This window comes from Leptosomus discolor, chromosome 2 (genome assembly GCF_034619465.1).
Source record: "Leptosomus discolor isolate bLepDis1 chromosome 2, bLepDis1.hap2, whole genome shotgun sequence".
NCBI lineage: Eukaryota > Metazoa > Chordata > Aves > Leptosomiformes > Leptosomidae > Leptosomus > Leptosomus discolor.
In genome coordinates this window covers 63,377,916-63,403,750 of record NC_141392.1, presented here as the reverse complement: position 1 = coordinate 63,403,750, position 25,835 = coordinate 63,377,916, and the positions used below count along the sequence as shown (strand labels likewise).

The window sequence follows — 25,835 nt, the reverse complement described above, 5'->3', positions numbered from 1 at the left end:
TATTTGGCCAAAGGCTTTGCATTGAGAAATTTACAAAAGCAAAGTGCTAGAAAACAGTACCTCTACAAATTGATCACTTTTGATGCTACTCCCCATCATAAACTTGGGAAGTAAAATGAGCCAATCTAAATTATTTATGTATTTAAGTGTATCAATAAGGCAATCAAATATTTCGCAGTGGTCATCACAAGCAAAAAAATAAATTGTACTATAAGAACTCAAAAATACTGATACTTTATTAAAAAGAGTACAGTCCAATGAATTACCCCAATTATAGCAAAATTCTTGGACGCATTTAAAAGTAAAATGCAATTTAATATTTTAATTTAAATTGGAACAGTACCTACAAAGAAAGCAGCATAACAACTGTCTTATTGAAGGCATGTTCTCTTTCTATCAGGGTCATACTCAAAATTTACTGAGGTCAGTAGGAAATCCAATGTCATAAATCAGATGCTGCAAAAGCTAAAGTATCTATTTTAAACAGACTATCGGGTATATTTGAATGGAAAGAAAACAAAATATATATAAGATTATTTGGATAAAATAGTGGAGACATTTGTCTTCTGACATTTCTTAAACAAACAAAAAAACCCAAAGAACCACTTTTCAGGTTTAAAGTGGCATATGGGTATTTCTGAAGAAGATCCAATATCCAAATTTCTGGCTTATTTCTTTTAAACACCACACCTATTTTTTTCATCTTTCTCTAATGAGTAAAATTTATTTAATAAAAAGGTAATGCCTGCTGGTAAGCACAGATCCAGCTGCACTAAATTCTGTGCACAAAACAAGTCTGAGGCTGTTTCCTTGTGGAGTTCACGTGTAGCTGTTGACTAGCTTGAGTTCATTCCCCAAGAATGACTATAGAACAGAACAGCAAGTTCTGCCTCAATGGGCACAAAACATAACACCATTATCAGCCATACACAGCATACGAAGGAGAGAAAAAGCAGAAGCTTGGCAGCAAGCTCAGTTTTTTCAGACCTTCCTTGAAAGGGCACCTGAAATCAAGACTGACCTTAACTTGCATCACTTTTGTTTTGGAATGAAGAAAAGTAATACAAGTGATCAGTCACAGCTAAACAAACAACAACCATCATTGAAATGAACAACTTGCAGTACTATGGAATTTTGACAATTTGACACTGTCACTAGTATTCTAGCACATATATTTTAAAAGCAAAACAATACATACTGTCACAAGTAGCCCAGTGTCTCCTGACGTCCAGACTTACCTGTTCGTCTCTAGTTTTAGCCTGCCCAGCTGGACACTCAGTGACCTGTGAACAGCCTGGGAGTCATGGGATACCGTAGAGCTGAGTGTGCTTACACCTGAGGTAGCTACTGCATCTTCCATGACGATGCAAGGCTGTTGGATAGTTTGATTCTGAGGCTGTTCATCTTGATCTTCTTCAACTTCTATATCGTCTTGATCTGCTGTATCACTTTCAGATGCAAGACTAAAATGTGGCCTCAATTCTATTAGTAAAATCAAACATTAGTTAAACAATTAAAAATAAGCAGACCTAAGTGACTATTTACAGATCATCCTACAGCTTTGGTTATACAAGACTTGAAGTTTCTGTAGCAAGAGAACAAAAGATATTTTCCAGAGGTTTAAGACCACTCAAACCATAACAGCATCTTAGTTTAATTCCATTCTCAGTGGTTTTTAATTTCTTATGCGTCTGACCTGAAATGTTTTATTAAAAAAATACCCATTATTTCTTTCATATCCAGCTATTCCTGTTGTTGCTTTTCTGGCATGTTTAGCATCCTCTCATTATAAGAATACTGTGTTTACCAAAAAAAATTGTATCCAAAGACATAGAGAGGAAATAACAAACAGACCCCTCTCCTGACAATTAAAAGTAGCACACTTCCCTTCTACTTATCAGAGAGAACACCGCCTATTTTGTAATGGTGTACATCCACAAACTGCGGACACACAGCTGTATGTGTACTCTGGTTTCTGTTACTCCTTTCTTTAAACCACCTACCAGAGCTTACCTGGTGTGCAAGATACGTACACGGGATCTTATACTCCTACACAATCTATTATTGCAATAACATCTGTTTGTTAATTCTAACTCTTTAATATAAATCTTTCTTCCTTCCTTCCTTCAATTGTGGCTTCTTACTGCTGAGCACTCCCTTTAGTCTCCTCACCAAAACATACTTTTTTTTCCTGAATCACACTTGGTGTTTGTAGGTTTTTGTCTTTTCTGCTGAAGAACTAACAAGTACATTTCTCTTCTTTACAAAAGGGACATTTGTTCCTTGATCCATTTTGTCTCTTCATTTCAATGCCACATACCTTTTTCAAGGCTGAACATACTAAGATCAACAGAGCTGTGCTTCCTCTAAATTAAAGAAAGCAGATTTATTATATAGCAGTTACCCAAATATTGCTAGGAAAATATGTCTGAATTTGCTTTGAACTTCTGCATCATGCTAATAAGAACAGAAGTTCATTTTGCCATTATTCACCACCAGGCAGTAAAACTATGTGTCTGCTTCATACCCCTCCTAAAACATTGTGTATCTTTAGAATTAAGGCCAAAGATAAATCTTCACATCATTCATGGCCAAAAAAAAGGAAAAGGAAAAAAAAAAAAAAAAGGAGAAGGAAACAAAAAAAAAAAAGAAAAAAAAATAAAGAAGGAAAAAAGTGTCAGACAAAGGGAATGGGAAGCAATCAGAAGTAGGGCAAGGCAATTAGGAAAGAGGCAGATAATCAGTGCCCGAAAGCTACTAGAGCACAGAGGCTTTTGTTTAAGCTTAACCTTGTACAATTAATGCTGATACTGAGCTGTATGGGGAAGAAAAGTCTATGAAGGAGGAATTCTACAGTATTCCTATTACACAGCAATAAAGTATATGCCTGTTAACGGTGCTCGGAATTCTAACGAAAAGACAGATTTTCCTTATGACTTGAAAGTCACACAGAAACCCTATTTATGCCTTGATGGTTGTGCTGGGGATACAGAAAACACCAAGGAGAACAGGAAGAGCTGTAACTTTTGCTGGAATTTTCAGATCCCCTTGTTGAGAATTTAAGACTTAACCCACTGCAGAAAACATGAACATTAAGTATTCTGATTTCAGGCTTAAAGCATTAAATCATATATTTGAAAATTTCACCAGTAATTCCAGGGAAACAGGGAACAGGAGAATCACAAATTTAGAAGTTAAGAAGCAGCAGAGAAACTAACTCCAGAAACAGGTGGAGTAATAACACAATGGGCTACAGTTTCTTCTGCACATACTCCTTCCCTCAGCTAAGCTGTGCATTCTACTTCTACATCATCCAAAATACAATATTTAAACTGCAGGCACTGCAGATTTCCCCCCCCCCCCGCCCCCCCTCCAGCTTCTGACAAGGAGCCAGAGAGACTTTTGAGTGCTCCAAAAAGCCCATCATTAACCTACACTTTGTAAAACACCTTCCAAAAATCAGCATGTGCTGGCAAGCGGTCTGTCCGCTGGATTTCAAGAGGCAGCATTGTGCACTTCAAAAAATGAGGCCACAGAGCACCTTAGCCTACTACTGTGTTGCAGAATTGTTTAGATTACACATCTTTGAAAAGTGCTTTCCAAAAATAACTTGGACAGTACACTGATTAGTTTTTGAGTTGCGAAACAGACAGCGAACAGGAAAAAGGCCACTGCTGGTTTCAAAATCTTACGTGAAGCATCATAATCACAGCTCTAAAGTATGTTTAAAGAAATCAGCTAATAAATATTTGCTGAGTATTAAGAAATGACTCACCTGGGACAAGAATAGTAATAGCAGTCTGCACAGCTTTTCTGATTATGCTGTCCAATGCAAACATCCAATGTGGCTTGATGTTATGATTTCGGAGAACTTTATTGACCTAGCAACAGAGAATCAGTTCAGATATTATATCCCCCCCAACTTAAAAGTATAGTACATGTAAGCATTACATAAAGCGTTTGAACTTACAGATGGTGTATCAAAGCAGGTGATTAAAACTATTTCTTGTCATTACATGGAGAAAATAGCACCTTTGCCAACCTCCACCATTTTATTACAAGTCGTGCAATATTTTGGATTTTTTAAATCAAGTACTAGTTCCTGTGTTAGGTGATTTTTGATAACTGTGATACTGAAGTTTATTTAACCTTCATGGGTGTGGAGAAACTTAAAAAGAATGCAGGCAAGACAAATACCAAGGACCACATTATGAAAGGTTTGTAACAAGCTAATTAATATTGTTATTTCTTGGCATCATTTTCAGTGCTCGCTCTGAGCTATAATTCTCTATTTTAAAGTACAATTGCAGGAAATATCAAAGAACAAATGTAATGCTGCTCCTTCTTGATTCAGAAAATAGTTAATTAACATTAGTTTAAATGGTCAAGGGACTTCATTTGTGTGCTGTGCCATTTTCTCTTTCCTTCTACGTTTTACTTCGTACCATCAGATAGTTTTCTACACTGGGTTGCTCTTAATTGCCTACAGGCTTTCGAACCACTTTTAGCCATATTCCCAGGTGCCTCTATGGATCCTCCATGCCACTTGCAAGAATGTCTCTACCTTGGGGGAATTGTTTTCCGACTCCCAAATGACAGGGAAGAAGCAGGTGGGGTGATAGTTCTACACTGAAATGCCTAGCCACAGCAAGTGGCAATAGCACAAAACAGACTTGGTGCTGTTTTCCAGGCGTGGAAACAGTCCAAAGCAACAGACTGTAGGAGCAGAACTCGAGAAGTTGCAGGAAGAAACAAATATAACTGTATTTAGAAAATTATGAAGTTATGAAAACCTTACAAAAAAATAGCAACTACTGCTTACTAGAAAATGTGGCAAGATGATACTTCACCCTTAGGTCTTCCTAAAAAAGGATTAGTTTAATTTTCTCACGTTGTGATAACCTCTCTGTAAAAAATGACTGAAGTTACACAATGATGCCTTCAGAAGATTTATTAACTTTTACACATGTACTGTTGCCCTAAAGCAACAGTATTCAGTCATGCAGTAATTCACGTAGGTAGCTGTACTGGGTTTGGCTGGGATGGAGTTAATTTTCTTTACAGCCGCCCATACAGAGCTATGTTTCAGACTGGTGACTAAAACAGCCGTGATAACACACCCCTGTTTTAGCTATTGCTGAGCAGAGCTTACACTGCGTCAAGCCCTTCTCTGTTTCTTACGCTGCACCACCGGTGAGCGAGCTGGGGGTGGACTAAAGGCTGGAAGGGGACACGGCCAGCACAGCTGACTCCTGACCTAAGAGATATTCCCTTCCACATAATGTCATGCCCAGCGATAAAATCGGGGGGGGGGGGGTAGTTTTTCCAAAGGAGCAGTTGCTCAGAGACTGGCCAGGCATTAGTCTACTAGTAGTGAGTGATTGCTTTTGCACTGCTGGTGAGGTTTGGGGGTTCCCCCCCCCCCTTCACTTATTAAACAGTCTTTATCCACAAGTTTTCTCACTTTTTACCCTTCCGATTCTCTCCCTCATCACTGGAAGGAAGTTAACAAGCACTGGGTAGGGGCTTTCCTGTACCTGCCAGCCAGGGTCAACCCACCACAGTTCCTGTGTCTCCTTAAGACTGTTGCCAATGGCCACGAGATGGCACTTGGACACTGTGCTTGAGCTTGGAGAGCTGTCAGCAGCGCCAGGGGAACCTGCCCTGTGCCTGACATGTCTTTAGCTAAGTGCAGCCTATTTAAGTACCAAAGCACGATGTCACTTTGTCAAGAACACAACAATCCACAGGAATGTGATTTAGCTATTTACATTACAGCACAAAACTACTTTATCTTGGGTGCTCCGATAAGGATATTGTGATTATCGAACCTTGTTACCTGAGATTATCTTAAGTCCCGAGAATAAGGGAACTACTTTCCACTCACTCTTAGCAATATCCCAGTCTCTGCAGTATCTGAGATCTTGATACTGGATTTCGGTGTTCTACTATAGAAATCTAATGTATGTCCAAAAGAAGCAAGACTGGGCATGTATAAAGCAAAGTTTTTCTTTGAACTTTCTGTGGGTTATCCTAGTTAAGTAATACAGACAGTAATAAGAGACATTTATCAGTTAAAACCAGCAACTTGTAATGCTGAAGTTAACAGAACAGTGTAAAATTATTATTGAAAAGAACATGACTCGGGCAATTACTGCCAAACAACCCATGCCCAGTAACATCTCGATCAGAAAACCAACCCAGGTGTTTGTACTTTTCCCCAAAAAATTTTTTTCTTGACCTTGTATGTTTGGTTTTTTCCTTCCAAATGTTAAACAGCATTAATGAGGCTAAGTAGAATGGAGAGCTGAAGGGTACTCAAAAGTGAGGACTCAAAGAGAAAACTTTGATTTGTGGAAACCTCTCTTTTACAGATTTATTTCACAGATCAGGTTTGGTTTTTTCGTAATTCTTGTTGGTGTAGTCTATGCAACAAACTGCGTACACACTATGCAATCCCTCCTGACAGCTCTTTTACTTGTCGGAATGCCCCAGGTTTAAATGCTAACAGAATCATCTACCTCAAATGCCTACTTGGATTGTCATTTAATTTTTACTGCATGACTTCAGTCTGGACAAGTGATGCCCAGCACAGCTGCACCCTCCCATGTTGGTTTTTCATCTTAATCATTAAGCCTAACTGCTTGCGAACTAACACTTAAATACATAGCTTAAGAAGAAAAAACATTTGCTTTCAGTAAACTAGTTATTTAAAGGGTGCGCGTTTGCTCACTGTAGGAAATCATACATTTTGCATTAATTATTGAGAGAAAAGTATCCTTTTTTCTTCTTATCTGCCTTACTATAAATTGAAATGAAAATGGTAGTTTGTCAGAAATCTGCTGCTAACCAAAATACTTGAACAAGAACTCAATACAATATTACAAGGTAGACAGACTACTACTGGGGGCATAGAGTGGTTTAATGTATCACTTTGCAAGGGAAGACAAGTTCAAGAGATCTGCATTTACATAGGATAAGCCTGACATTCAGTGTTGGTCTTATTTACTAGAAAAAGGCTTTCCTGCTTTAGCAGTATGACATAATGTTTACACAACTATGCTGAGCCTTCTAGATCTCTAATCAGCAAAATCTCAACAGTTGTGTTCAGGGTCTGTGTCCTGCCAAAGGATCACATGGCAACCAAACCAAGTCCTGGCTGTGGGCTAGGTTTTTGTTATTACAGGTTCAAAGCCCTCAAATACCGTTTCAGTAACTCTGGTGGAAGTTAGTGAAGTTCTGTTTGAAGTTCTCTCTTCTAAGGTGGTTTTTCTGGCAGTTTTGATGCACAAAGTTCTTAGTAAAAATGACAACTTACGGCATCTTGAAAACCAAACAGCACGAGCTGCACTTGACTGATACCATGGCTGTCAAAGTCTAACTCCAGTTTCAATTTCGAAAGAGTGGTTGCGATGATTTTACGATCAGTGGACCGTACAAACTCTCTGAGGCTGGAAACAAGCGTTGTGATATGTTCCCATTTGAGCTTTGGTTCTTCGGCTCCCTGGTAGAAGAGAGAGGAAAAGAAATAGTTTTGATAGCCATCTTTTGAAATGTACACCCAGAGGGGCTTTAGCCAGTAATGTCAGTCGTCAATATGGATTTTCAGAAACTGTATGGTTGTGGCTAAAGGAAAGGTGCAGCTGCAGGTCAGATAATGGTAGCAGCATAACTACAGCAGCACAGAGCTCTACTGCTGAGCTTCCTGGTAATGCAGATTACTGGACAAGCAAGTAGCTGACTGCGTTTTATATTAGTTGCTGAAGTATATGTGCACACTATAGTCTGTGTGTCTCATTGTACAGGAGTGAAAAGCTACGAATAAATATACTATGCACTGAATCCCACAAATTAAGCCTTAAATGCAAACAGTCATGTACTTTCCAGTGCCTCGATTTTCAGAGTGCCTCTGAGAGACAACATGCAAAGTCCCACAGTAGCATTTAAAAGAAGAGTCAGTCAAAGTTACACAGAAGGCTCAGAAAGAGACAGGTTCTTTCCTACATAGTTTCCCTTGATACAGAACTTCTATACTTACCTATCCTTAGAGCAGGTCTACAAATCTCTCAGGTCTCTATCATAAATATTTGTATGCCTATTTCTAAAAGCTGTTGTGTTTTTGCACGAGCTACCGAAGTAGCAAAAAGCTCAAAAGCATTCATCAGAATAACCAGCATAAGTAGCTCGGAAGCAGAGGACTGTGTTTATTCTCCAAAGTAAAGTTATGCCAACTGAATACAAATTTAAAATCCAAATCTTAAAATTAACCCAGAGATAGAAAACCATACTAGTTGAGCCACATGAAGTATTAGATGCTCATTCTGAAGGATGCTAAGTAATTATTTATATAGACTAAAGATATCTAACATTGATTTCCACAGTAGAAGAACGTACAGTGTTTGGTTCTGTTGCATTTGCCAGTTTCATGCCATGAATGTTACAGCTGGCCAGACATCAAGAACTCTGTTTGCCAATAACGTTCAGGTTTTAACTATAGTTAATTAATTCTGATCAGGATGAAACAAAGATAATTTGATTATAAGAGAGAGGGAAGCTAAAAAAAAAGAAAGTTATAGTGCAGTCAAACATTCCACTGACTAAAGCACCCCATCTCTGGGATAAAAGATCCTAGCCTCTGATCCTGATCTGCTTTGATTTGGAGAATTCACCTGATAACTGGCTAGATCAAAGTGGATCCCTCGGTCCTGCAGCAGCCGATTTCCTCTTCGTGTAAATAATAACATGGCTATTACGGCAGATACGTTGACACAGAACACACTGTAGCCCTGGACTAGAAGATCCAAGTCCATCAAAGCATGCTGGGGACAGGGCAACCAGTATGGCTCTCTAATAAGAAACAGTGACCTGTTTTGGGAGGGTCATTCTCCTCCCCTAAGCCCCCACACCCAATGACTGTTGAAATTGTTCTTATGAAAAGTTTTTGTGGCGGTAAAAGCACTATCAAAGTCTAAATCCTGATGAAGCCTAACAAGCAAGTCAGGCTTCCATCTATTGGTAACTTCCTGCATTTCAGCAGGACATAAAGAAGGCAACTCCACTTCCTCTTAACTGCAGTTACTACTACTTTCTGGTGGTTTGAGTAAGTTTCATTCTCCTTGATCAGGGTCCCCCTCTCCAGGGAGAAAACAGTGTTTGGGAGTCAGAGTTCTGCATCCTCTTGAAGGGCAGACAGTCCCATGCACATGTGCTTTGGCTCTATAACTCCATGTGTCTCTGTTCCTCTCTTGGGCTGTTCCAGCCCCAGCTGAGGAAGGCATGAAACACCAAGCACCCTCTTTGGATTTTGTAGTTGAGTTTCAGCCTCTCACAATCACTGATTTTTCCTTTCATACACATGCTAACAACCGTGTCTGTTCTAGCAACACTGTAGCAAAGCACAGATCAAGGAGCCCTCTCTTCCTGCCTTCTATTTTAACACTTTCTATAGTTACCAGGACAACTGTGGGTTCCTCCTTCCCCCCACCAAGAGTCAGAAGCTCTTTTTATTGGTATGGCAGCAATTTCCAATTACATTAACTGTAGTACATGCATAAGAATCGTACTGGTTTGCATCAGTTTCTAAACAGTACTATCTTTAGAAGATGAGTTGTCACGTTTTATACAAACATGTTTTAGACCAGCAATACTTAGCCTTGAGAATTGAGTGAGTCAATTAACTACTAACGCACACACATTACGAAAAAGAACAAAAAAATCATGTCATCCCATTACAGTGTTGCAACACTTAGCAGTGTGGTCATGACCTGTAATTTATTCAGTGTCACCCTGAACTGATACATCATCATGAATCATTCCCTCAAAGTACCAAAAGGTCCTTCTGCAATTATTTTCCTGTAGTTCCCACTGTTACTCCATCTTCCCTCCCCTCCATATGTGTTCCCAACTGCTATGAGGAACAGCTGCAATGTGCTGTCTCCCTAGCCCACTCTTTCCCCTTTCATGGCTGTTGGCTAGAAGGCAATGGTGTACCAGTCAGGCCCATTTTTTCTACGCAATAATCTAACATAAGGCCAGAGCAGGCCAAAAGACCGAGACCTCCCTCCATCAAACCAGTCAGCCAAAGGACAGAACTCTAAAAGGGGGGCAAGGTAATCACCTCCTGGGGACGATCTATCTTACATAAATTGACCTGATGGCCTCAGTTAGTTCCATTTGAAAATCATTTGCAAAACACAATATAATGAAAACATGTTTTTCTGTTGTCTGGCCAGCACTAATATCCAGGCATACATACTGTATTTACAAACAACACAAAAGGCATATGTAATGTAGTATAAGTAATTTTAAAGCCCATTTTTAATAGCCTAAATAAAACAATAAACCGTGAAAGCTTATATGCTGTATGCTTTCTAGTTTAATCAAACTTTATTTGTTAATTGCTTTACTATATGTAATTTCAAAAGTTCCAGGTAAGTCTTCAAATTCAATAAAATTTTTGATGCCTTCTGAAATTACTTTACCTGAGCCAAAGCTTCCATCAAGTTCCTCACCACCTTCTCTTGGTCCTCAGTTAATATCCTGTGAAGGGTGGCTCTCCTTTCACTATCCTTCTTCAGCATGAAAAACCCAGAATCTTTCTCTTCCGGTGAAGGAGGTGCACTGTGATCCTCAAAATTTTCATCTGGGATGCTGAATGAAAGAACTCAGTGAAAAGAAGCTAACAAAAACACCCCAATCCACACATTCCTCATCTACTGCGTCATATAAATGCCAGATAGCTCTTTACCTCAGAAAAAGGGACCGGATTCCCTTCCCATCTTTTTCTCCGCAGGATTTGGCTCTTGTTTTGAAAGAGAATGGATCAATTTTTAATTCTGTATCAGGTGAGACAGAACCATATTCACTGCTGCTACTTGTATCTTCCACCAGGACAGGGACGGGTAAGGATATACTCCGAAGGTACTCTATTTAAATAGGAATATTCAGAAATTAGAATTAAATAGTTCCATCACCGTTCCAAAGTGAAAAGGTTATTCTTTCAGAGGAAACAAAAAGAATCCTGTCTTCCCCCAGGTCAATACAAAATATTAAAACAAAATTGACAAAAACCCTTCTAAAGCTTATTCTTTTGGAATAGAGTTATCTTTCAGTTATGTTTTTATTCAAAAGCTTTCTGAGTTACAGAAATGCTGGGCTTTTTGCAAGTTCACTTACAGAACTTCAGCACTGGAGTGAACATGCATCTCGTATCATCAGTACGCACTTTCAGCAGTAGCAAAATGTTCCTACAGGGCAAGTCATCCAAGCACCTTCCAAGATCTTAATTTTATGTGTGTGTATAAATATATATATTTATATATACACAATACATAAAAGTATATATACTGTAACACATAAAAGATACATTTCTTTATCAGATTTTGTACATGTTTAATTAGTTCATAGTCTTTGATTAATAATAAACATGCACATTAAGTCAGAACTTTTGTTTTTAAATCCAGAGCACACATTATTGCTGCGAGAAACTATTCATACCTGTTTCACATGTGCAGGTTTCAAAATGATAGCAGCTCAGCATGAAAGGTAACTACGTTTGTTCAGGTTTTTTCACACCACACACCATCCTGCATGCCCAGTTAATTTCCTGAGAGATGAGGACCTTGTACCCAGGCCTGACAAGCAGTCTCAAATGCATTCCACTTTTTTCAATTATAGCATTTAGCCTAATAAAAATCTAGGTTATCTTTGTCCACAAACCTTGGCTCTATTGCTACTATAAAACAGCCATTTGGTTTCCTGCTCAGATTTCCACTAAATGGCCCTATACCAACAAGAGAGCTCTCCAGTCTGTATTACCCACCTGCATAGATAATTAAGTCATAGTCTGGTAGGACTGCAAATAGTAGTTTAAATTTGCACAATGAATTAGAGGTTCCTAATAGAGAAAGGTCACTTATTTTCATAATTATGCCCACTTCTCTGCAACATTTTAGTGTGACAAATTATACCAGAAAAAGTGATGACCACAGTATCTATGCAGTTATGTTCTGATAGAGAAGTATGTTAAAACTCACCATTTGTATTAGCTGAAAGAACTGTGGGAGAAAAGGCAAGAAAAAAAGAAAGTTAAATGTGCTGAAATTAACTGAGAAAATAAACACAGTCTAAAGGATAGCTCTCTTCCCATTTTTATAGACTATCTGGACTCTCCTGTCCGCAGTCTCTAAAAGTGTAATTTAGTGCGATTTAAAGCTAATCTTAATCTGAGGGGATGGAAACTGCACTAAAAGCGATCATCGGATGCCATCTCCTTTACCTGTTATTTTCATGTCTTAAGTATCACTCTCAAAACATACAGAAGATATTTTCATATGCATGTATTCACACACATAGAATATATCATTCATACTCTCAAAACTCCTTTGTTACTTTCCATATTTTAGAACACTACAGGAAATGAGTAGGTGAACAAAAATAGTGCCGTGCGTGCACGTTTGCTATAGGACGAAGATTATTCTGCTCACGTAGAAGACTCCCCTGAGGCTCAACAGCATGTTCTAACCTTATGCAAAATGTACTCTGTGCAAACATACTTCGAATGAAAACATACACAAATAAAAAACAAAACCAAAAACCATAAAACAACCACAAAACCCTAAACAGATTTTTGGAAACCTTATTAGAAATAAATATTTATGTAAGTCACCTCTGTGACAACGTAACAGAATTCTGCTACAACAGTGTTTCTGTTGCTGGAACAGGTGGTTACAACCGAAGGTTCACCCAGGATGGAGATCTGCTGTGTTCATCTTAAAGACTAAATCAGCAGTTTCAGGAAACAGTATCACTGACAAGAGAAACATTCCAGATGAGTTTAGTGATGCTTACCTGAGAGCTTTGATGGGGACTTTCTTTTTTTGCTTGAAACCTTCAAGAATTCATCTATAAGTAGCTCATGAGCAAAAGCTCGTTTATCAGGATCCGGTTCAAAGCAACGCAATATGAAAGCCTTGGCTTCTGCAGACATGGATTCAGGAATCTCTGGGTGTATTTTAAACATTCCCACCTGAGACAAATAAAGGGAGAAGCAATGGCCTACACTGTTCTTCTCCCAAACATTAAACAGCATCAAAAAAGCATTTAGATAGTAAAAGTGGTATATTGTTCTCCCGTTTTGATATTATCTTTCTGTAACTAGTTTATTAAGTCAGAGGAAAAAAACCATTACAATCTGTATAAATAATTACAATTAAAAACCCCACAATTGCAAGTAGAGGCTCTCACAAAGCACAAAACTGCTTCTTTCCTCTAGCTGTTTTGTTTTTTTTTTTTTTTTCTTTTAACACCCAGGCTGCTGAATAGCTGCTATTGCTCCATTGCTCTCTTCAAAACTACACAGCACTCCCACTCAGTTGAATCAGCTCATTCTTCTTAACATCCTCACTAACCAAGCATTTCCTTTATCTTCTTTTCCTGCCATCTCTAATTCTAGCTTCTCCAAAACAGTCATAAGATTTCCTGTGTTTACAAATACTGGCCTGAGTCGTACAAGGAAGATGTCTGACCTTAAACATAGCTGCTTGTGGTTCTCCCAGTTCATAAAATGGGGGCTTCCCTGTAGCCATCTCAATGATTGTGCATCCCAAAGACCAGATGTCTGCAGCCTTCCCATAGCCACGTGGCCCTTTGTCGATGATTTCTGGTGCCATATATTGAAGGGTACCTGTTTAAAACATACTCATTTTTTTTACTCAGGTGCGCTACTGATTCCAATAGACAGGGAAAGGACAAGAGGAACAAAATCACTGAGGAGTGAGCAATATCAGCAGAGTTAAAAAAAAAAATATTCTAAATTCAGATATTTCCATTTGCATTCTACATAAAACTCAAAATACTATTAAAAATATTACTTGTGCTAAAAGCATCTGATATCATCTACTCATCTGACGATACTGCTTTTCAACGTCAGTGACCATTAATAAGAGGTTTCAATGAGCTTTGGATCAGACAATTTTCATTTACTGTCTTACAGATTAAGATTAAAATAAGGAAGATCACTGAATTGCATCCATAGAGGAAAAGGAAATGAAACATGAAATCTGAACCTAAACCAGAAGGTGATATTAACAATTTTTCTGAAGTAAGGGAATCAACCTGACACATCATTCTGCTTTCTGTTCCATTTAGAGCAGAAAAGGAAGAGCATAGGATGGAATTAAAGTAACAGTCACTCCTCATTTTGCATAATTATTTAATTCAGTGCTACTGCATGATTTAACATCCAAATCAAATTATCAGGCAGAATGAGGATCAAGTTAACGACAGGCTGTGTAGAAAAGCAATTCTGGAGATGAAGCCAGAATGTCCAAGCCAGTCATGAAAAAAAAAAAAAAAAGTCAGCCTTTGATCAGCAAGATGAACATGCCATGCGCACAGAAGAGACAGACTCAAACACAACATAGGTAAGACACAGCTCTTCTGTTGTGGAGGATTTTCATGTTTCAAGTGGAACTTCCAAACCAGTATTCTCTTTGAACCGTGCATACAAGTACTGCGTATAGCTTAAGATTAGGTAAACAGAAAGTTATTCTTGCAGCAACCTTTTAGATTGATTTGAAGTCAAAGGAAGTTCAGCAGCTGTGGATTCTGACCCTGCATGCACAGGTTGAGTGAGGAAAGAGTCTCCTCTGGGAACATACCAGTGAAAGTTTCAGTGCATGGGTTGATTCCTGCAAGTCTCTTTGAAGTTCCAAAGTCTGAAATCTTTAACACTCCACTGTATGTGTTGATAAGCACGTTATCACCCTGAAAAAACAGAACATTCAGAGCAATTATTTTTCTCCACTGACTCTTTATCTAAGACTTTTTGGATACTCTCTTTCGACAATGCACTCTTTAGTAAGTAACAATTACTTCCAAAGGCTCTTAAGAGGGGAGATGAAAGAGGAATCAATAGTGTTCAAGCCTTATGCAATCCCACTATCAGAAACTTAATCTCCAAGTGAACTTCCCCTACTACAAGAATTCAGTTAAAGAACACAAGGAGCAGGGAAAAAAGCCTTTTTTTTTTTTTTTTTTTAAAAAAGAAGTATTTTATTAGAAGTAAGTATTTATTTTTTTCAAGTATTTTATTAGAAGTAAAGAAGATTGTGGATGGGATATTAGCAGGTTCTTTTTCAAGGGAACTTTTTCATCTGCAGTCTCCTTGGAAAAGAACCTGCTAATATCCCACCCACAATCTTCTTTACTTCTAATAAGCTTTTATGAAAGTTCAGTCCTGTCACTGAAAACAGAAATACAAATATCCACTTTGTCACATCTTAAGTGGCTACATGTCAATTCCTCTAAAAGAAAAAAAAAACCCGAACATATTTTATTGATGCAAATTCAAATCAACAATGGTTCACTGCCCAACGAACAGTTCAGAATAGCAGAAAAGGTATGCGACAGTTAAGAACTTTCAGAAAAAGAAGTTTTAAAATTACAGGACGAATAAATGGTTATGCAGTTAGATATCACCATCAGGCTTAATTCTCTGCAAATTCTTACCTTTATGTCTCGATGCACTATTTGATTATCATGGAGGTATTTTAATCCTTCAAGAATCTGCTTGGTGTAAAAGCCAATTGTCTGCTCATTATTTTTTAATGGTCCCCATTTTGATCGTAGAAGAGCAGAAAGGCTGCCTATAATTTTGGAGAGCAAGAAAGTGAGAGTAAAAATCTAATTAAATTCTGCTTTCTCCCCCAAGGGAAAAAGAAAGTAACAACACACACCAATCCCAAACCAAGTGCAGGCACCTCTTCTATAACCAAAGGCCTCTCCAGGCGAATGCTTACTTGCATCATCACCGCCCTGAGTAATTAAAGAGTCTCAGTATCTCCACTGGTCTCAGCTGCAGCACAGAAGCATGTGCTTCCTCAAGCAGGCAGATCAGAACCCATTTAATCAATGTGCTCACCTCTCTCCTATGCCTGGAAAGATGTTGCCCCAGATTAACGTTGTAAAATAGTGAAAAAGGGTGGATGTGCATATGCATGCCTGTCCATACACCAACTCCACAGTTTCTCAAAAAGCTAAGCTCAAGAAGTAGGATTTTTGTTGCATCTGGCTGCTGCGAGTTCTTTGGTCTCAAACAGAAGCAACAACCCCAATCACCTTTCTCTTGTGTTAGGCACCTGAGGAGGGCTCAGCCATCTGAGACTAGTTGCAGTCTTTTTAGTCAGATGACCACAGATCATCTCTGATCTTGTATTTGGTTTGCATGGCAAGGTTTTGGTAGCTGGTGGGGCTACAGTGGCTTCTGTGAGCAGCTGCTAGAAGCTTCCACTGTGTCTCAGAGCCCATGCCAACCAGCTACAAGACAGACCTGCCACTGGCCAAGGCTGAGCCCATCAGTGATGGTGGTAGCACCTCTGTGATAATGTATTTAAGAAGGGGGAGGGGATACCAGCAATTGCGGCGGGAGAGAGGAGTGAGAATATGTGAGAGAAACAACTTCACAGACACCAAGGTCAGTGAAGAAGGAGGGGGAGGAGGTGCTCCAGGCACCGGAGTAGAGATTCCCCTGCAGCCTATGGTGAACACAACGGTGAGGCAGGCTGTCCCCCTGCAGCCCAGGGAGGTTAAAGTTGGAGCAGACATCCCCCTGCAGACCATGGACGACCCCACGCCAGAGCAGGTGAACGCTCGAAGGAGTCTGTGACCCTGTGGGAAGCCCATGCTGAAGCAGGTTTGCTGGCAGGACTTGTGATCCCGTGGGAGACCCACACTGGAACAGTCTGCTCCTGAAGGACTGCACCCCGTGGAAGGGACCCACGCTGGAAGAATTAATGAAGAACTGTAGCCCATGAGAAGGACTCACTTTGGAGAAATTTGTGGAGAGCTGTCTCCTGTGGGAGGGACACCACACTGGCACAGGGGAAGAGTGTGAGGTGTCCTCCCGCTGAGGAGGAAGGAGCGGCAGAAACAGTGTGTGATGAACTGACCGCAACCCCCATTCCCTGTCCCCCTGTGCTGCTGGGAGTGAGGAGGTAGAGAAAATCAGGAGCAAAGTTGAGCTCAGGTAGAAAGGGGGGGAAGGTGTCTTAAGATTTGATTTTATTCCTCATTATCCTGCTCTGATTTGATTGGTAATAAGTTACACTAATTTCCCCAAGTCAAGTCTCTTTTGTCCATGATGGTAATTGCTGAGTGATCTCTCCGTGTCCTCACCTTGACCCACAAGCCTTTCGTTATATTTTCTTTTCTTGCCCCTGTCCAGCTGAGGAGGGGGGTGATAAGAGTTGCTTTGGTGGGCACCTGGCATCCAGGCAGGGTCAACCCACCACAGATCTGTAGGTAAAATGTGTTCACCTGCCACAGCAACAGTCTGAGCTGTATCTGTAGCACATCCTATCTAAATACTGAATGAGAAGTCTCAAGCACTTTGAAGACACAGTTTTCCCCAGTAATTTAAGAAAGAGATATTAAAGAACATTACATTTGCATTAAATATATCTTGATGCAGTACTATACCTTTCTATACTTTTAAAATGTTAAAAACAACAGCCAACCACCAAACCAGCCTTCCCCACAACTTACCACCTGGCACCTGTTCCATGAATATCTTAATGAAGCCATTCTCACTAAGAGAACCTAAATATTGGACAATGTTCTTATGTTTGAGATGCTTATGCAAAGCTATTTCTTCATGCAGAGGCTGGGAGTACCTGGAAAGAAAAGAAGCAGTTTATTCAAAATTGACCTTCAGGAAGAAAGTTTTCTGCTCACTATGCTAGCTTAAGTTCTAGTTTTAGGTCTACTTTAGTTTACACTGAAAATGACTATGTGTTAGATGCATTTAACAACAGTGGTTGTGACCACCATATACTAAAAAAGTATGTAATCATATATAAACACACATAACGTATACACAATACATATCATATTGTGTATACATACACACACAAAATGTTATAAATGTACATAGACAGATGAGCAAAACAAAATTTGTGAAAAATTAACTCCTCTCCAGCCTAACATGAAAAGAATAAACAGTTGGGCAAGCATTTGGATTCAGACTAGTGCCAAAGTGAACTAGTAAACCATGAAGTTAGTGTATAACTAAAATCATCTCAATAATGAAAACAAATCACCACTTAAATTTTAATTAAAGTAGGAGTCTTATCTGAAAGCAAGAGTGCATAGCGATCAGAGTAAAAAAAAAAAAACAAAAAAAACCCAAAAAAACAAACACAAACCAGTAATCACTTAATTGGGAGATATTTCAGAAGAAAGGATCAAAACAATTTCATTAAATGCAATTTAGTTCAAGGTAAAATATTTTTCAGAGATGTAAGCTTTTCGGCAGTCTTTTTGCCCAGAAGGTTTCTGGAGTCCAGATCCTTCTCCAGTGTGGAACACCACCAGAGCTCAGCAGCTGATGTGCTCCCTGGGCCAGCCCCTATGCTCTTCTTCCAACCATGGGTGACTTGGAAGCAGGTCAGTTGCCAGATTCTGTGTATTGTCTGGCAAAACACAGACAATATGCTGAGATTCTGGTGGCTATTTTCACTAAAGCACTGACATCTGCAGTCAGACTTTCAGGGTAACTGAAACAGATGGAGGACACAGACCTCCTTCTGTCAGTCCAGATGCAAGAAGGAGCTGCAGAGTCTTGAGCAAGTGGAAGAAATTCAGATGCTTATACTGACGGAGTATCAAACACCAAACTCAACCTTGCAGCTACTTGCCATCAAAAGGAAGAGTTTTACTGCCACCTTCACCTTCAGCAGGTTACTCTCAGCACAGACTTTGCACCAACACTGGTACATTCTCGTCCACTAATGAACTGGCAGAAAACTTTTATTTTATTTATTTATTGGGAGAAGGGGTAGCTTCCTGCTGCCTCAAGTCCAGGATTTAGCTCTCCCTGGACCCAGCAAAGTGCCAGTGCTGGGAATGCAATCACAGCACAAATGCAACTGAAGCTGTTAGGGGAAAAGTGTCACTCCCTTTCAGGGCAGGTAGTTATCAGCTCACCCTAACAACAGCACCAAGCTACAAGTAGAGGCAGAACTCTTAGAAAAGCGGAGAGAAAATTAAAAAAAAAATAATACACCCTGGGCATCTGAAAATCCCTCTGGAAAACAACTGTTGCAGAAAACAAGGAATGTCTTTGGTTTATGAAGACTGTGATTACGCAACGCCAAGTCTATTTACTAAAAACTAATTTGTTTTGGCTTGCCTCTCCACACATGACTATAAAGATTCTGCCTACACTGTTAGTCATTCAGAGATGCAAAATCATCAGAGGTTATATTCCCGAGTTCTGTGAACAGGATATTCATTCTGAGCAGCAACAGAAAGATCATAATTCTTCCCCCCGCCCTTTTAAACTGTCTTGAGCAACTAAAATAATTCAGCAAATACAATTAAGCCGTAAGAAAATTCTCCAGTGGGATGAAGCATTTATTATTTTACAACTTAGTCATTAGGAAGCTTTAAATGGCATGAAGAAAGACAAATTCTAAATTCCAGAAAGCTGCATCTTATTATCTACCTGTTGTGATTTTACTTTAGCTTGGAAAGTTGACATGGCCACTGGTACTATTTTGTAGTACTGGAAACAGACTTGAGGGCAACAGCATGGTAGGAATGTTTCCTTTTCTTTCAGAATGTGTCTCCATAGTCTAATATTTCCTGACAATTAAGTAGATTTTTCAGTAGCTTATAGTTAATATATAGCACTATCGAAGACTCATTGCTTTTTGCACAGAAATCATTGCATTTCTGGCCATGCTGATCAGAACTTAGTTATTTCTTACAAATGCAAAAGATAGTAATTTTAACTTTGAAAATGGTAAGAATTAACTTCAGAAATTAATAATTTTCTCTCTATAGATTTCTTTCAAAGTGCTAAAAGATCAGGTTGTAATTAATCAGAAATGAATTAATAAATTTTTCTTACTTTGCCATTAAAAGAATAGTACTTGAATTTAGTCCTGGAAGCCTGTAAATATTTTTGAAAGTCTAGATGAAAGACTAACAGCTTCTTAATAATCTCTTTTCCAGTATGCTTTGCACATTGAACCTGAAACCTTTTCCATTGAAAATTCTTTTTAAATGTGTATTAAAGAAGAAAACGCTGGATTTTTTTTTTTTTCACCTTTGAAGTAGTTACTGCTCTATTCAGGCCATCTTTCTATTAACAACAGTTGTTACAAACCACAAATTTCTTCTTAGCACATACAAAACTTGCAACTCTATTTTGAGTCAGTGATTGTTTTATACGATGAGGCCATATTTTCTGAGAAATTATAACACATCTTGAAGTTAAATTTACAGTAACAATGAAGAAGATGGAAGGATTCACCTTTCCATAATGTAAGTTCTAGTATCTTTAAAATATTTTGAGTATGGAAAAATTATTAGGCCATACACACATCCATATTAGACAGCCAATACGTACACAGATTCAAAAATATTTAGAATTAATTTTTTAAACATCGGAGAAAAGAACAAGTGAGGACAGAGTAACTGAAAGAAGGCCCACAAAAGACCCATGAAAAAGAAACTGATCTAGGACACCAGGTGGCATTACTGACCTTCCAATCTGTAAATTACACAAAGTAAACTTCCTAAGAGTTATCAGACAGTGTCCTGTCAACATCTAGGCTCCAATATAATTTAAGTAACAGTACTTGATGCTGGATAGGTTGCAGAGAATAAAGCTCCTTTTCCACAAACAATGGTTTTACCCCCAGGGACATACATTCTAGGTAAAAGTGAGAAGAGTTACAGCCACTGCAGTGGGTTAGAATAGCCTCTTGTATTTACTATTCTGAATACTAGCACTCTCTTTAAGATGACTGCTATGTAGGGACGGGTGAAGCCAGTTTCCTTCCTGGTATTAGTTGTAGATTGAACACTGCACAAACAAGGACACAGTTATTTCCTCCTACAGAGGAAATGCAGCGTGCCAGAACATGGCAAATCCTGCTGAAGGACAAGCTATCCATTAGATCATAGTAGCGAACCAAAAAAGCCAAATGGGCAAAAGACTACAGGAAGCTTGGAAATACAGATTCCATTCCCAACTGAAAGGATGGACAAAATTTCACCAGTTGGTATGCTCAGTATTTTACCTACATTCATTTATTATGTGATAACTCCTGCTACCAAGCAGTGTTCTGTCTATCAGAAGAGCTTCCTTCATAAAAATTATTTCTTTAACCATTGGGAAAGGAGGGATATATCTTTCTGTTACCAACCATGGCAACGGCTTTTCATAGCTTTCCTGAACATAAGCCTGAGCTGCAGTCTCTGATAATTTTACAGTCTGTCTGAGGCACTTTAAAGATCCAGGCACTCAAGTCACCTGTTAAGAAGCAGCTTGTACGACACTTGACAACAAAAACCAAAGGCTAATATAGAATGTAATAATAATAACTTGACAGTTTAATACAGTCAGTTTCATTTGAAAAATCTTATCTTTAAACTTTCTGTCACTTATCACAATATTTGCTGAAATCTATGTATTCAAAATAGGATACGCTGGAAGCCTTCAGATATACAAGTACTAACTAAGGCCATCAAGTGTCTGGTCTTTACAGGGCAACCTTTATAAATGAGAGGGCAATACATATATAAAGAGACTGGACAAAAAGATCACTCCTCATGATTTATTCTAATGTTAAGAGGCTTTATAATAAATGATGCACAAACAGGAAAAGGAAAATGTCTTTATCAACAATTCAGGCTCAGAATTTTAAAGGACACTGCAACTCATGAATTTCAATAGTTCTTTTATAAGGACAAGCCTGAGCAAGTCTAAGTAGACAGGGCTTATCACTAAGGTGTTTGAGTGAGATTATGCACTTCAGCAATATTTCTTTTGGAAAGAAAAAGTATTATAAACTACTAGTACCAAAACCAGTAAACATTTAAATTCTCAGTTGTGATCACAATCTATTTTGCAACTTTGAAACATCTAGTTACAGAGATAGGGAACAGCATTACACACCACAGACAGGTAATTTATTGTCAGCTTTGTAGAAGATGTGCTCCTTGATTGGCAAACTGGTTGATCACGTTACTGATGAAATTATGTAATGCACAAAATTTTGCATCACCCACAGTTACTATACCTGCTGTCTCTCTCCGGGATTTCTTTAATAGCAATTCTGACTTGATTGCTCAAATCTCGTCCTGCATATACAATGCCGTAAGTTCCTTTCCCCAGAATGACTCGCTCACCATTTTCATCATATTCATAATCATACTGCAAAGCAAACAACAACAGGAAATGAAACAGAGGGCTAAGATTTATTCCATTTGACTCTGTGCTCACAACTAAGGCATCCAGGATCCTAGTTGTTTTCTGCAGACCATGAAGAAAAAAAGAAAAACACTTCAAGACAACAATTCGAATAGGGGGCAGACATGCCTGTACTTCGCTGACTGTACAGGAAGCAGTGGCTTCTAAGGTAGCCATTTCAGGTACGTGCATAAAGCTAAGCTAGCCTTTACCTGTTCTGTGCAGCTACGCTTGCATGTCTTACTCAACAGCATCTGCAATTCTGCTAGCAGGTGCTGTACAAAGAAGAGAAGACGACAGAGGGCACTCTGAGCCAAGCTGAGAACTTCAGCCCCCACACAGACAGCAAGGCAGGATACACTGAATTTGTTCCAAATGCCCTCCTGACCTGACCACATCTTCCAAAACCAGCAGAAGCTCAATTTTGCCAGTGCCAGGTAAGCCAGCAGAACGGGCCAATGGAGATTAGTCAGGATTGCAGTGTATTAAGCGTGGTTTCGGCTGAATTTGAATTTCAAAGAGTTTCAAGTCCAGTCCAGAACTGGTCATTAGATAGATTACCCGATCTGTCGTCTTGTGTAACACAGACATGTAATTTCACACGCTCTTTCCTAAGCTAAACTCACTAGCTTATGCCTAGGTAAAGTATTTTTTATTTTCCTCCCAATAAAGACTGCTATCTTTTTAATAAAAGGGAGAATCCGCTACTTTTAATACTTTGTTTCAACAATTAACTACTCTCATGGTGAAGTCGTGCCTCTTAATTCAAATTTCTCTGTCACTATTTCATTATTTTTTTCTTCAAGAGATTAAAGAGACCATTAGCACATCTACATTTCCCTGTAAAAATACTTACCACTGTAATCAAATCACCCCCTGCTTTTCTTTTGCTAAAATAAACAAATTAGGCACCCTAAGGTTCTCATTATAGGGTATTTTTCTATGCCACAAGTCACTTCAGTGGTTTCTCTTTGTCCTATCCCTGGTTTCAGATGTATTTTAAAATACCAACATCAAAACTGGGATAGAAGACTATCTGTTTTCATTATGCAGCACTGTCTCAGTTCCGGATGTCTCTAGAGCTTTGGAACGCCACATTTTCCTGTGACAGAACATGGGCTTAGATATTCTACCCTGTTCCCTGACACCTAAAAGAAAGCCCAAACATCTTAAGTATTGCATTGCACCCAATGGCCCTATACTCACTCTTCAACGACGGACATGGTCAGATAAAAACCCAAGGTGACAACACAGTGTGTAACCGTGTACCCAGGCAAGCTGTAACTTAGGGGTGGCAGCAGAAGTAGGGCATCCTAAGCTTCAGTGTGAGTTAGTGGGCTAAGGGTATAAACAGACTCCTAGCAGCACCAACGTCATCCTCTGATTCGAGTTTGCTGTTCGTTGCCGTGCTTGCCTACAGACGGTAACTAGCCAGGACAAGCCTTCACCTACCACAATTATACCCTTACTTGTGCAGACAACTTGCCAATAATGTAAGTGCACACAATTCCAGTGATGCATGAAACAGACAACAAACAGTCTTTAACATTTAAACTGATGCTAATGCTGCCTGACTATGATTACATTCTGAAGGAACTGTTACAAGAGTCACTCTGTAATAAGCATGACTGGAGAATTCCAGAGTTGAGTACCTCCTCAAGCAAGTATGCTAACTGAGATAAGAGAGATTAAGCTACGCTGCTTATAAAAACTACATGAGAAGCATTAAAAACAATCATTAATTTATAAACAGTAGAGGATACAATTTTGTAAACAATAACTTGTCTAAATTCTTCCAGAGAAGGGATAAGCAATTTACAAAAACAGTACACTAGAAGCCCAAAATTCTTAGTATGTTGGGGGGGTGGGGGTGGTGGTGGTAAAAATACCTCTAGAGAGTCTCCATCACATTCCCCTTCCTCTGTTGTCTTTCCTATTTCTTCAGTGATACCATTCACCATGTCAAAAAACCTGTTAAAACAAAAAAAAAAAAAAAGAAAAAAAAAAAAGAAAAGCAAATACACTCACTTGAGACAGTATGGGGACAAAGAGAATGGTTCTCTCTAAAGTGATGAATGACCCAAAAGAGGACTTTTGTAGTAAATATAAATTCAGTGTAAAAGTTTATCAGCAAAAAGAAGGAGGAAAATTGTTTACATGGAGAATTAAGTAAAAATCTGCAGTTTTCCTACTGCTTTTACATACTCCTTTTATATGTGCAAGACATCTGTGATGTCTGAAATTATTAATGGAATTCATGTTTCAAAATCTACCTATCAGGTGAAATTCTCATCCTATACCACCATTTCTTTTTGTCCAATCAAAACACTGAAGCATCATGAGAATTGCCTAAAAGTCTTGCCTGCATTTGGAAGAGTTTTTGTAGCGCAGGAAGGCTAAGCTTCAAGTTTTTACTTCAATGAAAAGGGGGTCTATTTTATAACTTCCCATTTTAAAAAATATACTATTATATATGACTTCTACCCCTTTGAAAGAATGCAAGTACAAATATCGTGTCATGCTAAGGTATTGATTACTCGTCTTCTCAGAAGTGCTCAGATATGAAGCAGAATGCACATGGTAAAAGAACCCATATGAACTAGAATGGATGAGAGAACGAGCTAGGGATTGGGCTGGGAGTGGCTACAGCCATTAATACAGAGTACTGCAGTGATTTTTGCTAATGTTCCACCCTTTTTTAGCACAAAAAGACACGAAATTTCCTCTGGGAATGCCTTCTGGATCAAATCAAGACCACAGCCCTCAAGCTTATGGAGTAGAAACACAGCTTACAACAGAGACACCCCTAATTTTATGCAATAAACCCTTGCCAAGTTTCCTGTAGGGATACTGGTACAATCTTACTTATGTAAACATCATACTAATGTAAAAGAAATCAAGTGTGCTACTTCATAATTTTAAATAAAATTTCAGTGAAATCTTAACCAGACCTTGTTGTTTCTCAAGTGGGAACACTTAGGGTAAGTCCATTTTAAGTTTAGGACGCTTTTTTGGATTGGGGGCAGCAAACACTTGTAGTAAGCCTTAATATGATGAGCATTAGAAAAAGAATCTCACAAAGTGTGTGAAAAAAAAAAAAAATTTGTAATTGTATTTGTTTCTAACGTTTGCCTCAGCTTGAACTTTGAGCTTTCAAGCCTCATACACCTCCAGGGTAGCGTAGTACTAAGCTTTCGCGTGAAAGATGGTGATCACTGAGGATGCTCAGCTCAACTTTCACCGTAGTTCTGAAACAGTCAGCCCCTGTTGTGCACACAAACACCATCTATCCAACCACGGGCCGTTTTTTTCTGAAACAACAACGGCAGCTCACCTTCTGCAGTGAAGTTCTGTGCAGAAATAGATTTGAAAGTCATCCGAGTTGTGCAGCACATATAGGAAACAGCATCGTTCTTCAAACTTCGAAATGCTGAAAGAACAGCCAAGCAGAACACGTTATTGGAAAGATGCATTTGGACTTCTACCAGCTATGTCGAGCTATACAGATCAACTCACTTAATACAGGAAAACGCCAGATTAAACCTAAGAAGAGTTTCCTTATTGTAAAATTACA

The 25,835-nt window shown here is 38.9% G+C and overlaps 1 protein-coding gene across 2 annotated transcripts in view; it reads right to left on the bottom strand.

Annotated features, from left to right (window-relative positions):
- The window catches only part of MAP3K5 (mitogen-activated protein kinase kinase kinase 5), a 109,706-nt gene that overhangs the window by 4,527 nt on the left and 79,344 nt on the right, over positions 1–25,835 (bottom strand). For both annotated transcript variants that reach the window (XM_086461206.1, XM_086461207.1), the window contains exons 13-26: positions 25,596–25,691; positions 24,151–24,232; positions 22,092–22,225; positions 17,545–17,672; positions 15,511–15,647; positions 14,661–14,766; positions 13,527–13,684; positions 12,850–13,027; positions 12,036–12,056; positions 10,748–10,925; positions 10,482–10,650; positions 7,319–7,504; positions 3,776–3,881; positions 1,239–1,482 (exon numbers count right to left, since the gene is read on the bottom strand). In XM_086461206.1, the coding sequence (XP_086317332.1) occupies positions 1,239–1,482; positions 3,776–3,881; positions 7,319–7,504; positions 10,482–10,650; positions 10,748–10,925; positions 12,036–12,056; positions 12,850–13,027; positions 13,527–13,684; positions 14,661–14,766; positions 15,511–15,647; positions 17,545–17,672; positions 22,092–22,225; positions 24,151–24,232; positions 25,596–25,691 (1,923 nt within the window). The remainder of the gene's footprint in view (positions 1–1,238; positions 1,483–3,775; positions 3,882–7,318; positions 7,505–10,481; positions 10,651–10,747; positions 10,926–12,035; positions 12,057–12,849; positions 13,028–13,526; positions 13,685–14,660; positions 14,767–15,510; positions 15,648–17,544; positions 17,673–22,091; positions 22,226–24,150; positions 24,233–25,595; positions 25,692–25,835) is intronic.